Genomic DNA, 15,056 nt, shown 5'->3' with positions numbered 1-15,056 from the left:
GCTCTTGCGCTCTCAGAAAGGTGTCCTTGAAGAAGAGGAGCCAGCTCTGTTCTGTTCCTGTGCCCTTAAGGACAGTTTCCCAGGGGATCCCATCCAGTAATTCCTTGAACAGCTGGAAGTTTGCTCTCCTGAAGTTCAGGGTCCTGACTCTGCTTTTTTGCCAGGCCTATATTCCTCAGCATCACAAACTCCACCAGGGCATGGTCACTACAGCCCAGGCTGCCCCCAATCTTAACCTCTCTAATGCTCTTTTCTACATTGGTGAGCACCAGGTCTCGTAAAGCTAATATCTGGACCAGGAAGTTATCCTCAATAGACTCCAGGAGTCTCCTGGATTGTTTGCAGCCCGCAGTGTTGTTATCCCAGCAAATATCGGGGTGGTTGAAATCCCCCATCAGGAGAAGAGCCTGCGAGCGTGACACCTCTTGAGCTGAAGCAAGAAGGCCTTGTCAAACAGCTTCTCCCTGATCAGGTGGCCTGTAGTAGACCGCAACCACTAGGTATCCTTTGCTGGAAGGGTCCTTGATTTTAACCCATAAGCTCTCAACCTGGTCCTGACTGTTTCTCAGAAGCAGCTCTTCGCAATCTATCCACTCCCCTATCCACTCTATAGAGGGCAACTCCCCCTCCCCTCCTACCATGTCTATCCCTTCTGAAAAGCCTGTAGCCCTCAATTAGTGTTCCAGTCGTGCGATTCATCCCACCATGCCTCTGTGATGGCAATTAGGTCATACTTTTCTGATTGCACCACAGTTTCCAACTCCTGTTTATTTCCCATGCTGTGTGTATTGGTGTAGAGGCACTTCAGCTGGGCTAGAGGCCTCATTACCTTCCTAGAGGAGCCCTTCCTAACACCTCTGGGACAAATCTGGGGTTTTCCCCCACTGCTGCCCAAGTTGACAGTGTTCCCTTGCTCTTCTTCGTCGCCCAGTACATCCCCTCCCCCCGTCATATCTAGTTTAAAGCCTTGCTAATCAGCCCAGCCAGCTTCCTCCCTAGAATGTTCTTGGCCCTTTTAGTCAATCTCATCCCATCTGATGTCAGTATTCCTTGTTTCTCAAAGCTATGCGCCAGATCATAGTGCCCAGACCCCGGAGTATGACACCATCCCTGAAGCCATTAATTCAGCCTATGTTGAGATCAGGTTGCTTTCCATAGTCACAAACATGATCTCTGGTGTTAAAAACTGTATTTTTTTGAATTATGAAAACGCTGAGCTTTTGTTGTACTTTCAGGTTCCGCGTTAGCAGCCAATGTTTGCAAGAAGATCACAGGGCGTCTCACTAGTGCTATAGCCAAGCAGGAGGATGTGTCTGTTCAACTGGAGGCACTGGATATCATGGCTGATATGCTGAGCAGGTGAATGTCCCTCTTCCAAAACACTGGTGAATGCTGAAAATACTCCTTAAAGCTTGAACTTTAATTTTCCAAATGTTAAATTTAAATTACTTTAAGTTATGTGAAATAATATTGTAAGATATTAAGTATAAGTGAAACCATTTAGAAAAACAAGTGAATGTATTGAAGAGATTTGATCTCTTCAATGGCTAATTGATAGATTATTATTTAATTTTCTGAGAACCGTAATTTTAAGGTTACTTTAATGTTTAGTGCTTTGAGGGTATATTTTAAACTAATTTTTTATTTTTAAAAGTTCCAAAAGCTTACATTTAAAGACTTAATTGTAATCTTTGTGATGTTTTGGTGAATATTTAAAGGAAGTGTTGTACAGTATATGAACAAAATTATCTAGATTCAATTGGTTTGAGTTTGTGTTTTGTCTGTTTTAAGGCAAGGAGGACTGCTTGTTAACTTCCATCCTTCAATTCTGACCTGTCTGCTCCCCCAGCTGACTAGCCCCAGACTTGCTGTGAGGAAAAGAACCATCATTGCTCTTGGTCACCTGGTTATGAGTTGTGGCAATATGGTTTTTGTTGACCTCATTGAACATCTGTTGACAGAGCTGTCTAAAAATGAGTCCATGTCAACAACTAGGACCTATATACAGTGTATTGCTGCTATCAGTAGGCAAGCAGGTCACAGAATAGGTAAGAAAAATATATAAATTACCTGTAACTTTAAAAGCTTTTAGATGAGAGTAATTACTTTGCTAATTTTCTTCTCTTACCAGGTGAATATCTTGAGAAAATAATTCCTTTGGTTGTAAAGTTTTGTAATGTAGATGATGATGAACTACGAGAGTACTGCATTCAAGCCTTTGAATCCTTTGTTAGGAGGTAAGTTATTCTCGGGTACCTGTTTCAGGCTTTCTTAAGATCTAATAGTGTGTCATTTGTTTGTAAGCTGTCAAGAGACAGTCTCCTTTGTACAAAATATTTCTGCAAGCTTTGAGCTGAAACTCTTCCTCTATCTTGCAACTTAACTGTTAAGCAGTGTATTATGTCTGTACTTCAGAAACGTTCTACTGTGCCATTGCTATTTACACAAACAGGAGGGGGGAAGTATTCTAATACTAAGTGTCCAATAGTGGTGACAAAAAAATAGATATCCAGAGGCGTGTCTTGGTCCTCTGCAACCTTGCAATCTAGCAGATCCAGTTACATAGTAGCATTGCCTTTTCTGAGCTTCATTTTTGAACTTCTGTAATTCAGGTGGATGTCTCCAAAGTACAGTATGTGGCATGAAGTCTTTTAGAAATGTCTTAATTCTTTAAAGTAATTTGGCATTGATTGTATTTTTGTATTACACAGATGTCCTAAAGAAGTTTATCCTCATGTATCTACTATTATAAATATTTGTCTTAAATATCTTACGTATGATCCTAATTACAATTATGATGATGAAGACGAAGATGAAAATGCTATGGATGCTGATGGTGGTGATGATGATGATCAAGGTATAGTCTCTTTTTGGTTTGGGGGAGAGAAAGAGCTTGTGAATCTGCACTCATCTGAGAAAATTTATATGGGTGGTATTGCTGCTAAGTACCAAGATTTGAATGACTTGTCTACTTTTGCATTCAACTTTTGTACTGCTTTTAAACATACCTTATGAACTCCCTTCTTGGAATAAAAGTATAGAATGTTGTTGAAGATAAATAATTCCAAGGGTGAATATAAAGTACGAGAGACTTATTTTGAAATACTTGAAACATGGAAAAAATCAGAAGCATGTAGCATGATGTAACTAAAGTGAGAAGAACATCAGATAATGAACTGAAAATACATATTCAGTATGGGGAAAGCTTCTCACTACTTTACACTGTAATATACTGTTACCTAATGCTTAGAATCAGAATAGATTGAAAATTGCAAAATACTCAGTGTTTTTCTGTAGGATAAAAAATGTTTTAGACTGAAAGGCATAAGGTATTTATTCTTAATATGGTGGCAATACATTGCCATATGTAAGCTTTATAAGACGTGGACACACAAATAATCTGAACCCAGAGCATAACATTCTCATTATTTTAAGAATGAACGAGCTGCACAGTTGTTGTTTTAGTGCTTCAAAAGTCAATTTGTATTGCTTATTGTATATTTTTGTTGTAATTTTTTGGGGCAGAGTGTGATCTGGTTTGTTCCTAGAAAGAAACAAACAATAATTTGTTGAATCTTGATCAGCTAGTAGTTGTATTGTTGCTTATGTTATGAATGAAGAGGAATATGCTTTAAATGGGTAGTCAGGCTGTAAATGTGATGGAAGCTGCCTTGTCCTGTCTGCAGTTTAATACATGTGTAAGACTAGTGTGAAAAAAATGGCAAAGAAAATAATTAGCCTTACGATTTAGGTAATTTAGAAGGCTTCTTCTGTATGGTTTTTAACATACTTGTGAACCTATTTCTTTGGTGTGCCTTATGCAAAGAACCCAAGTGTGTTCTTATTAATTGTTTAAAATAAAACTTGATGTTTTGATTATCTAGACTTGAACATATGTATAATTTATTTTTTCAAGGGAGCGATGATGAATATAGTGATGATGATGACATGAGCTGGAAAGTGAGGCGTGCAGCTGCTAAGTGTCTGGATGCTGTGGTTAGCACACGACACGAAATGCTTCCAGAATTCTACAAAACTGTATCTCCTGCTTTAATAGCCAGATTCAAAGAACGTGAAGAGAATGTTAAAGCAGATGTTTTTCATGCATATCTTTCTCTTTTAAAACAAACTCGGCCCGTGCAAAGTTGGCTTTGTGATCCTGATGCAATGGAACAAGGAGAGACGCCTTTGACGATGCTTCAGAGTCAGGTTAATTTTTAAGACTTTTACTACCTTCGAGAAGACACACTGAAGTTGTGCCCTGTTCATAAGGATAGTTATTGAAATGTGCCATGTCATGCTTTCTTCATATACAGATTACCATTTATTACTGTAGTACTAACATAGAGAGCAAGCCAGGTAAACCGGTGTGGAAGAATGCAGCAGCCTTGGAAAGTGAAATTATCAACTCATGCAAATGTGCTTATCTGAATTCAGTTGTTTACCATTGCATATAAAAAATTGCATGTCCTATGTAGTTTAGCCAAATTACCAAAGTGAAATAGTTATTTTGTGTATGCTGTAATGCAGGAGTAAGCTCTAACATTCAAGATAAAACTTGATTTGCTACAGCGTATTTTATTTGCTGAACAAAAAGGATAGTGCTGAAAAACTTTTTCAAAAGGAATGATGTGGGTGACTTTTCATTTGTTGCTCTGTACAGTTTTGTTAATGCAAATCTAGTTTTGCTTTGTTTCACCTCGCCTTTTAAAATTAAATTACTATTTTTTTGGATAGCAGTTCTTTTGTATCTTAATTTCCAAGTATTTATATAACTTCGCTAGTTCTGTAGACAAATTTGAAATAGAGGGGTAGGACATGTATCTTTTTTATATCCCCCCAGTCATCAGTGATCAAAGATGAAAGAAATGTCAGCTACTGAATCAATTAACAGATGTGTGGTGATTACAGGTCCCCAACATAGTTAAAGCTTTGCACAAACAGATGAAGGAGAAGAGTGTCAAGACTCGTCAGTGTTGCTTTAACATGCTGACTGAGCTAGTAAATGTATTACCTGGAGCCCTAACACAACATGTTCCTGTACTTGTACCAGGTATGAGAAACATATTAACTTAAAGATATATCAGTAGATTGGATGTGAAGTGTCAAAATCCTTAAGTCTTGACCGTACTTTTTAGCTTTAGTGATGTATTTCCATTAATCTTGAAAACAGGGGTTGGCTCTAAGATTGATATTTTTTTTTCTTCTGTGTTGTCAGGGTTTAAACACACTTTGGTGTTTGTGTGCTTGTTTTAACTTTTATCAAATCTGTCATTATCTTAACCCTTTCAAGGCCCACATTGGATGCCAAAAAAAGGACTGTCATGGTTTAAACATAGCTGGTGGCCAAACACTATGCAGCTGCTTGGTCACCCTCACCTGTTCTGGGGGGTAGGGGAGAGAATTGGAGGGATAAAGGTAAGGAGACTCATGGGTTGAGATAAGAACAATCTAATAATTGAAATTAAATTTAAAATAATATTGATGATAGTAGTAGTAGTAGTAGAATATACAAATGAGTGATATACAGTGCAGCTGCTCACCACCTGTTGACCAAGGCCCACCCCATTCCCAGCTAGCAATCCTAGAAAAGAGGGAAAATCCCAAAACTTCAATCCTGGAAAAGAGAGAGAGATCTTCCCAACCAACCCATATCTATATACTGAACATGATGTTGTATGATACGGAATATTCTGTTGGCCAGTTTGGGTCTGTTGCTCTGGCTATGCTCCCTCCCAGCTTCTTGTGCACTTGTACCCTAGCAAAATATGGAAAGTTGAAAAGTCCTTGATTTCTTAGCAGCAACTAAAAACATCAGTATATTATCAACATTCTTCTCATACCAAATCCTGTACTGAATTCAAAACACAGCCCTATTCTAGCTACTAAGAAGAAAATTATCTCTATCCCATCTGAAACCAGGAGATACATCTTATTAAAAAAAAAAGGTTAATTTGCTGCTTAGTTGCAAGATCAAATAGCTGCCTTTCTCATCTCAACAGAGCGAAATATTGACCATATTTTAGCTTTTTGGGACCTAAAATGTTGGATTTTGAAGTAACAAGGAAAAGTAAGTTTGGAAAAATTAAAGGTTCAGAATCCTATTATAATTAAGAAAATACATCACAAACCATGAAATGGCCAATGTCCAGTGTATGGAGGGAGCTTGAAATATAATTGATTGGATAAAATGGTGAAAAGGGCTTGGAAGCATTCAAGAAAGGCTGGGAGCAGGAAAACATCGATTGATAATAACTGCCTGCCTTCAGAAACTTTGAAGTGTTCTAACAGAATATAAATACCTAACCTAAAAATACATTTTTCTTTTTTCTTCCAGGAATAATTTTTTCACTGAATGACAAATCAAGTTCTTCTAATCTGAAGATAGATGCTTTGTCCTGTTTGTATGTGATCCTCTGCAATCATTCTCCCCAAGTCTTTCATCCTCATGTTCAAGCCTTGGTACCTCCAGTTGTAGCTTGTGTTGGAGACCCATTTTACAAGATAACATCCGAGGCACTTTTGGTTACCCAACAACTTGTGAAAGTCATTCGTCCTTTAGACCAGCCTTCTTCCTTTGATGCTACTCCTTACATCAAAGATTTGTTTACTTGTACAATCAAGAGATTAAAGGCTGCTGACATTGATCAGGAAGTGAAAGAAAGGGCAATATCTTGCATGGGTCAAATAATTTGTAGCCTTGGTGACAGCCTAGGCACAGACCTACCTAGTACACTTCAGATCTTCCTAGAGAGACTGAAGAATGAGATCACTCGGTTAACTACAGTGAAGGCCATGACATTGATTGCTGGTTCTCCTTTGAAGATAGATTTGAGACCAGTCCTTGGTGAAGGAGTTCCTATTCTTGCTTCTTTTTTGAGAAAGAACCAGCGAGCTTTGAAACTGGGCACTCTTTCTGCTCTAGATATTTTAATTAAGAATTACAGTGACAGCTTGACAGCTGCCATGATTGATGCTGTCCTGGATGAGCTTCCACCTCTGATTAGTGAAAGTGATATGCATGTATCACAGATGGCCATCAGTTTTCTGACAACGCTGGCTAAAGTATATCCTTCCTCCCTGTCAAAGATTAGTGGGTCCATTCTCAACGAACTTATTGGGCTGGTGAGATCGCCTCTACTTCAGGGTGGAGCACTTAGTGCCATGCTAGAATTTTTCCAAGCTTTGGTTGTGACTGGTACAAATAATTTAGGCTATATGGATTTATTGCGCATGTTAACAGGTCCAGTGTACTCACAGAGCACAGCACTTACTCACAAGCAGTCTTACTATTCCATTGCCAAATGTGTTGCTGCCCTTACTCGAGCCTGCCCTAAGGAAGGACCAGCTGTTGTAGGTCAGTTCATTCAAGATGTCAAGAACTCAAGGTCCACCGATTCTATTCGGCTTTTAGCTCTGCTTTCTCTCGGGGAAGTTGGGCATCACATTGACTTAAGTGGACAAATTGAGCTGAAGTCTGTAATACTAGAAGCATTCTCTTCTCCTAGTGAAGAAGTCAAATCAGCGGCATCCTACGCATTAGGCAGTATTAGTGTTGGCAATCTTCCTGAGTATCTGCCATTTGTTTTACAAGAAATAACGAGTCAACCTAAGAGGCAATACCTTCTTCTTCATTCCTTGAAAGAAATAATTAGCTCTGCATCAGTGATTGGTCTCAAACCATATGTTGAGAACATCTGGGCCTTACTTCTGAAACACTGTGAATGTGCAGAAGAGGGTACAAGGAATGTTGTTGCTGAATGCTTGGGCAAGCTTACGTTAATAGACCCAGAGACTCTGCTTCCACGGCTCAAGGGATACTTGGCATCAGGTAAGTAGTAGTAACTCATGTAAATGTTGTAGCAAATGGCCTTATGCTATCTACTAATAAATTGGTCTAATTTTGCAAATTATTTGCTTAAATTTTGTGATATTCTTCAAGTTTTGGGGTGTCTGTGTCCCATCCCCCCACCCTGAACAATGTGAAGCTTAAATCTTTGTGTTCTTAGATCAGAGTTCTGCTTTCAGATTGTGATATATCAGTTAGTGATGTTATATTTAACAAAGAGCTATAAACTTAAGGGGAAAGAGAATGAGTGATGAAGGGACAGCAATATTTGACAGACCAGTTGCAACATGTTGACCTTTTCTGTAAATTACAGTATTCCTAATTTTTTGGATAAGAATTCTGAAATTTTTAAGCATCATTGTGCATAATTCGTGAATCAATTTCATATCGAGAACTCTATTGACATGTTTTCTTCATGTGCTTCTGCTTTAAAGAAGAGACTTATTTGTAGGACTATGCATGATCATAAAAAAGAAAATTTGTTGTAATAGGCTTATTACTTGAATCTTCTGTGGCAGTTAACAATAAATATTTACTACAAATGCTGTGGTATTTTCCCCCCCTGTTTAAAATGTTTTCCCCATAGATTTAGTTATGTTACATTGCTAGTAATAAATCACATTTCTTGTTGAGTGTTCTTAAGAGTATTAGAAGTTTAAAAAGAATGGCGTTGAACATGATTTAAATTCTGTCGTACTGTTTTAATGCTACATATTTAGACTTTTGTTTCATATTAGGGTCCTCATATGCTCGAAGTTCAGTGGTTACTGCTGTTAAGTTCACTATTTCTGATCATCCACAACCCATAGACCCACTCTTGAAGAACTGCATAGGTAAGTTCTTTACTTCTGTTTTCAGGCAATAGAATTGCTTTTAAAATTGGTTCTTTGTGTTTTCAGAAGTAAATATTTTGCAGGTACCAGAATTAGCTGCTAATGCTGTTGAACAGTTATAAAATGTTTCCATAATAGCCAATTATTTGTATTAGTCCTAGCTTGTGTGAATACTGAGCAGTAAAAGTTGTGTGATTAAAAATTATATGTATTGAAACTGTGATGAGCAATATAAGAAGCTTAGGAAGATGATACCCAAAGGCTAGTTTCCCTTCCCATGTTCTTGCCAAATTGTATCAGTTTGATGTAGTAAGGTACTGTTTTTACCCAGAAGGGTTGTCTTGGAAATAGTTGACATTCAGTCACTTAAAGTACATATGCATGTGTGAACTGTGAGTGTTACCAGGTGGTGAATTGTAAATTTAGGTACTTAAGATTCTGTAGTGCTTTGTGGTCTGAAAGCATGTGGAATCGTGTGTATTTTTACAGGGATAAGGTAGTCCGAGCTTTCAGTGTAACATCAGTATGATAGAGCTTTGCAATGCTGTGGCTTTTTGGTCTTTTCTCGTTTGTATGACAAAGTATTGTAGATTTATTTAATGTGCTATGGTGAATGTTTTATAGTGGATTAATTACAGGCTTAAAGATCTGTAAAAAAATGTGTATACTGCTAAACCTAATAGGGGAAAAAAAGTTGTATTTTAAAAACATACAGTTTTGTGGAGAGCAAGATTTTTATTTATGTGGACATAGAGTCAGTTCCTATGTGTTACTTTCCCTCACTAAGCTCTTTTTTTTTTTTTTAACAATATATTCAAGAATGCAGTATGCTTGTGGGGTTTTTTTTTTCCCACTGCCATCCCTCTCACTGAAGCTGCCTTGTCCCTTTGGTTTCTGGAAATATTTATTGATTATTCAGTCAAAAAACTATCTCGTGCTTAAAAAAATCTCAGTCATCTGTTATGCAGGGTTTTTTTGTGTATATAGAAATCACTTTGATGTTTACACCTTCTTGTTTTTCTCCTTTTAAAAATTTCACTCCTCTTGGAAGTTGCTGGTAAAACTTCACAAGCATCGAGGAAAATATGATATATTCTTGCAGGCATTTGTTTTAACAAGGCTGTGTTGTAGAACTGTAGAAACTCTAATTGGAAAATGCCCGAGGGTGGGGTGAGAGAGATGTTGCTACATTAATATATACTGAGTAGGCTTATCTTATGGTAATTTAGAATTCTCAGTATGTGCCAATGTAGGGGTTAAAAACCAATATGTTAATAGTCTCCTTAAAGGTGTTCTCTAATTCTTGAACTGCAGAATTGAAATAACTTTTCTAATGCATATTCTGAGAGACATTTAACAGAGAAAAGGAAAGATTGTATTAGATATAGTGTGTAAAGTAATGACAATTATACCTTCAGAAAAAAGTTGAAATATCATTAAGGGATGGCCATTTATTTTGATGATGGATTTTCCTACTTCTGTTTCAGTGTATGAAATACTGTGTATCTCAATTATATTAATACTTTTCATATTAATATAATTAATAGATTTATTTGTGTAATCATGCTGAAATAGCAGGTGTTGGTCTCTGATACATCAAAATAACTCTTGCACTAAATATGTCCTTGTGAAAGGTTAAAACTAAGCCAAGATATTTTTAAAGTAGCAAAAGAAAAAAGATCCTCAGACTGTTTTGTTTTATTTTCTGTACACGTTTGCAGGTGATTTTCTGAAAACATTGGAAGACCCAGATCTCAATGTCAGGAGAGTAGCCCTAGTGACATTTAACTCAGCTGCACACAATAAACCATCATTAATAAGGGACCTCTTAGATACTGTGCTTCCTCATCTTTACAATGAAACAAAAGTCAGAAAGGAATTAATCAGAGAGGTATGTTAACTAAGAAAACCAGAGCTAAATATATATAAAGCAGACTCTTAGGTTTTTCTAAATGTATTATTTCTTAACTTTGGTTTTTTGTTTGCTGACAGGTGGAAATGGGACCATTTAAGCATACAGTTGATGATGGGTTGGACATAAGGAAAGCAGCTTTTGAGTGCATGTATACTCTTTTGGATAGCTGTTTGGATAGACTAGATATATTTGAATTCTTAAATCATGTTGAAGATGGCCTGAAAGATCACTATGATATTAAGGTTAGTTGTCATTTTTCTCTGTGTAACCAATAACTTGGTCAAAATATTTTAAATAGTGAATTGACTGAAACAGTACAAGTATTACTTAGTATGCTTAAGTATCTTACTATATTTGCCATTTTCATTGAAGTGTTGCTGTTAAAAAGGTTGCACAGCATTGCAGGAAATATATCTCCATATATGTGCTGAGCATAACTAATTGTGAATTTTTTTTCTTCCTCAACCTAGATGTTGACCTTTTTAATGTTGGTGAGACTGTCTACCCTTTGTCCAAGTGCAGTGCTGCAGAGGTTGGATAGGCTTGTTGAACCTTTGCGTGCTACGTGTACAACTAAGGTAGTTAAATTTAAACTTCCTTAAGTTGATTATTTTGTAGTGTATTACAGAAATGTAAATGAACTTGTGTATGAAGAATACTTCTGTATTACCACAGTATTTCTTGAGTTATAGTTGATAAGCTGCAGTAGGCAGAATAATATAGATATGTAGGCCTTTATACCTGTATTGAATTTCTTTAAATTGAGTGGAGGGGCAGACTTGTTAGCTTCTTTTAAAATGTCCTCTGTTTCTTTGATGTAATTTCTTTTGTTCCTTAAAAATTTAGCTTCCAGTAGGGCAACTTGTAAGTCTCACCTCATTATAAATAATGAGACAGGAATCCTGAGAGTTCTTCTGGCTTATGATGATCATACTGTTTCACACAAGTATTTGGGTGATGAAGGATGGAGGCAGTGTAAAGTAGCCCCATTTTTGCTGTTGGCTTTTTCGTTTACATTACTGGATTCTTGGGTCATGGTACAGTTAGTCTCCTTCTATTCCTGCTCTTGTCTTGATCCACCTACGTGCTCTGACAGTCATTTAGTGCCTGATTTACCTTGCTTTTCTATTATTGTAGTCTGATATATTTCACATCAAGAAATTTGCCTGCTTTTGAAGATAATTTGTTTGTATCACTGAAACGTCTTTGAGAATTATAACAGAAGTTTAAGCACTTATTCTAATGGAGGTCAACTTTTTAAAAAAGTTTTATTCACTGGAAGCTGGAAGTACTGTGATAATATAATTTTAATATCATTCATTGACCTTACTAGGTAGAGGTTGGCTGCTGTACTTGTTTTGTTTTGATAATTGACTTGGTAGCCAAAAACCTTTTTCTGCTTACCTTACAGTATGCAAGTTTCAGTGTATTTGTAAACTACTGGTAAGAAGTCTAGTAAGAAGTAGATATTTGGGGTTTTTTGTTTGCTTTTTAAGAATTTAGGCAATTTTGAAAACTGTGCACAGTGATAGTATGGAAGGAAGTAGGTCTTTATAAGATATATACATATTTTTTTTTTAAGGTGGGCATAGAGGGAGGGTTAAGCAAAACTTTCGAACATTTTCATTTCCTAGGTAAAGGCAAACTCGGTGAAACAGGAGTTTGAAAAGCAAGATGAACTGAAACGATCTGCTATGAGGGCAGTAGCAGCACTTCTAACCATTCCAGAAGCAGAGAAGAGTCCATTAATGAGTGAATTTCAGTCACAGATAAGCTCTAACCCTGAGCTGGCAGCCATCTTTGAAAGTATCCAAAAAGATTCATCATCCACTAACTTGGAATCAATGGACACTAGTTAGATGTTTGTCCAAAATGGGGACCATTATGTTGAACCATATGATGCACTGAATTGACAGGTTAAGAGTAAGAAACAGAAAAAGTATCTAATCTACACATTGTTCCACTTTATTTACCTTAACGGAGACAGTTGGCTTTTCCCATTGTTGCTTTTCTAGCATTTATTCCAAAAATGTATTTCCATAATCTGAAGTTTGTTAACCACTCTTGTTTTAGTGGATTTGGCCACATTTGGGAATTAAAAAGTTGACGCGTGGTGTATGGAAATAGGTTCCAACATCCATTTGCCCTGTAATGTCTAGGATTAAAATGTCAAAATTTTGTGACCATGATTTTTTTTTTTCCCTTTTATTCACTATTTCTACTTGTAACAAAAAAGGGGGGGGAGGTGGGAATCAAGCATCCATGTGCACCATGTTTTTGTATAACTTTTTATTCTTTTTTGTTTCAGCTTCATAAATTCATTTGGCTGGCAGATGAATTCTGTGTAAGATTTATTATATTAAAAAGAGGGCTTGGGCACAGTTCAAAAAAAGATGACGTAAATGTCATTTTTGAAGCCGTGGGGTGTAGAAAACAAATTTCCCTGTTATGCACACTAATTTTGCATGAGTAAGTTTACAAATATATGTCTGTAAAACAGCATGTGCAGTTTATTCATAATACAAGTTAAAATAAGTTCTACTGTATCAGTGCAGTTTTCAGGTATTTTGACATACAAACCATTCATACAGGAAGGGACAAATGAAGGCTGGTTGTCTTAACCTGGCTTTTTTAAATGCCACTAGTATCACCCTAGAGATGTTCTTACAGTAAATATGACAATTCCTGCAGTTTTCATGTCTTTCATTATCAAAGGCTGGGTCCCCTGGAATTGGGGTGGACAAACTGGAAGACCAGAGGGAAATAGGATGAGGTGTAGGTAAAATGAGCAGAGAACAACAAAAGCTGCTTAGTGGCTCCTGAACCCTGGATTCAACTTTGCTTTTGTTATAAAATTGTGAAAGGAGGTTTCTTCAGTGGCTTCTACCTCTTTCCTTCATCCAGCAGCTTTTGTTAAGGCACTAGAATATGGTGTTACCTGGACAAGTATTGCCAGACCATAATTTTGTGACTGTCAGAATGTTTTTCTGGCACATGGAGCCACCAGTAGGTTGCAGCACTGCAAGTGTCATACAGTATTCTGGCAAGATAGAAAACAGGGGAGGGTCGTAAGACTGGAGAGAGATAGAAAGCAAACAGATACAAGAAAAAAGTCTGCCGTGAGTATGCTGAGGTAATCTAGAAGTGGACCAGAAGGTAGTCCCACAATGAACTGGATTTGGAAATTCGATAGCAGAAGATGGGGAACAACTGCCTCAAATTGAGACTTGTCATTACTTGGTTAATGCAATTGCTTAGTTGTCTTTTTTTTTAGTCAGATCTGAATTAGGTTTTTCTGTAGTTAACTGGTATTTTTTAGATGGTTTGATACCTTGGAAACCTCTTACATGGATAGGTGTCTAAGCTGCTATGTGACTAAGCCAACACACATTTTTATGACCTCAGAGACAGTTTCCTGTGAGCATTTGGGCTCGGGGGCAAATTCTTCACCTTACAAGCTTGCAGCTTGGGAAAAATAGGGGAAATATTGGTGCATTTTACTTTAATAAAAGGACTTGAATGAAGAGATCTATGAACTCATTCAGTAGTAACAATTTTAATGCTGTAGAAATTTTTGAAACTGTAGCTTTCTCTGTCTCCAAAGTCTTGATACTAATGTAACAATTGTCTTCTAGAAGTAGAAATAAATGAGATTAAACATACCAACATATCTAAATGTCATGAAAAAGAATGGGATGACTCTAGAGAAACCATATGGTAGAGAAAGCACTGTGAATTAGGTGTATTTTATGTTGCTGTATAAATCATCTACTTCAATTACAGCAATATACAGGCCTCCTAATTAAGAATCTCTTGTGCTAATTAGTTGTCAAACTAATCTTAGAACTTTTATGTTAAGTTTTCAGAGTGCATTAAAATATTTTATAGACCTAAAGCTAGGTGTGACAATGGTGTGATAAACATGAAATGTGAGGCTAAAATACATAAATGGAGTAGGTGACAAGGGTAAGTAAACAGCATACTTGTATTAGTAAGTGAGAGATTTGTGTATGTTTATGTACTACCATAATGCCTAATGTGGATGCAAATAAGCTTGGCTTTGTTCTACAGTACATTACAGTGGAGCAAGCTTAAGGACAGAAAAGAAGGTTGAGTATATTACATAGTGAATGCTTTCTTGCATGAGAGTAATTTTCGCTTTGACCACTGATAAAGCAGGAGGAAACATAAGACTTAAGTCTTCCCTGTAAGTTACAGAAATTCTAAGAGTATGGTTCTCTCCAAGTAGCAGTTTGTTATTTTGGTGACGGAGGAAGAAAGGCTCATAAGGTTGTAACTGCACCATAATTACTGAAATGACTTTTTATTTTTATAAAATCTAACCAGGTTAGGTGTTCAAATTCCACTGACTTTGACTGGATTGTTTGATTAGATTTTTGTTTGTTTGTTTTTTCCCCGCTGTATATCCAAGTATTTGGGTAAATCTGGTCTATTTGTG

General features: G+C 36.8%; 1 protein-coding gene across 1 annotated transcript in view; it reads left to right on the top strand.

Moving 5' to 3' along the window:
• Positions 1 to 13,088, top strand: part of CAND1 (cullin-associated and neddylation-dissociated 1) — a 31,301-nt gene extending 18,213 nt beyond the window's left edge. The window contains exons 4-15 of the mRNA XM_010086664.1: positions 1,236 to 1,359; positions 1,792 to 2,048; positions 2,132 to 2,237; positions 2,712 to 2,857; positions 3,917 to 4,209; positions 4,912 to 5,053; positions 6,338 to 7,831; positions 8,587 to 8,682; positions 10,404 to 10,573; positions 10,675 to 10,839; positions 11,068 to 11,175; positions 12,232 to 13,088. Of these exons, the coding sequence (XP_010084966.1) occupies positions 1,236 to 1,359; positions 1,792 to 2,048; positions 2,132 to 2,237; positions 2,712 to 2,857; positions 3,917 to 4,209; positions 4,912 to 5,053; positions 6,338 to 7,831; positions 8,587 to 8,682; positions 10,404 to 10,573; positions 10,675 to 10,839; positions 11,068 to 11,175; positions 12,232 to 12,456 (3,326 nt within the window). The 3' untranslated portion in view covers positions 12,457 to 13,088. The remainder of the gene's footprint in view (positions 1 to 1,235; positions 1,360 to 1,791; positions 2,049 to 2,131; positions 2,238 to 2,711; positions 2,858 to 3,916; positions 4,210 to 4,911; positions 5,054 to 6,337; positions 7,832 to 8,586; positions 8,683 to 10,403; positions 10,574 to 10,674; positions 10,840 to 11,067; positions 11,176 to 12,231) is intronic.
• Positions 13,089 to 15,056: the final 1,968 nt, after the last annotated feature.

This window comes from Pterocles gutturalis, unplaced genomic scaffold (assembly GCF_000699245.1).
Source record: "Pterocles gutturalis isolate BGI_N339 unplaced genomic scaffold, ASM69924v1 scaffold9946, whole genome shotgun sequence".
NCBI classification, from domain to species: domain Eukaryota; kingdom Metazoa; phylum Chordata; class Aves; order Pterocliformes; family Pteroclidae; genus Pterocles; species Pterocles gutturalis.
Note: the sequence above shows the minus strand (reverse complement) of the source record. Positions and strands in the feature narration are given on the sequence as shown.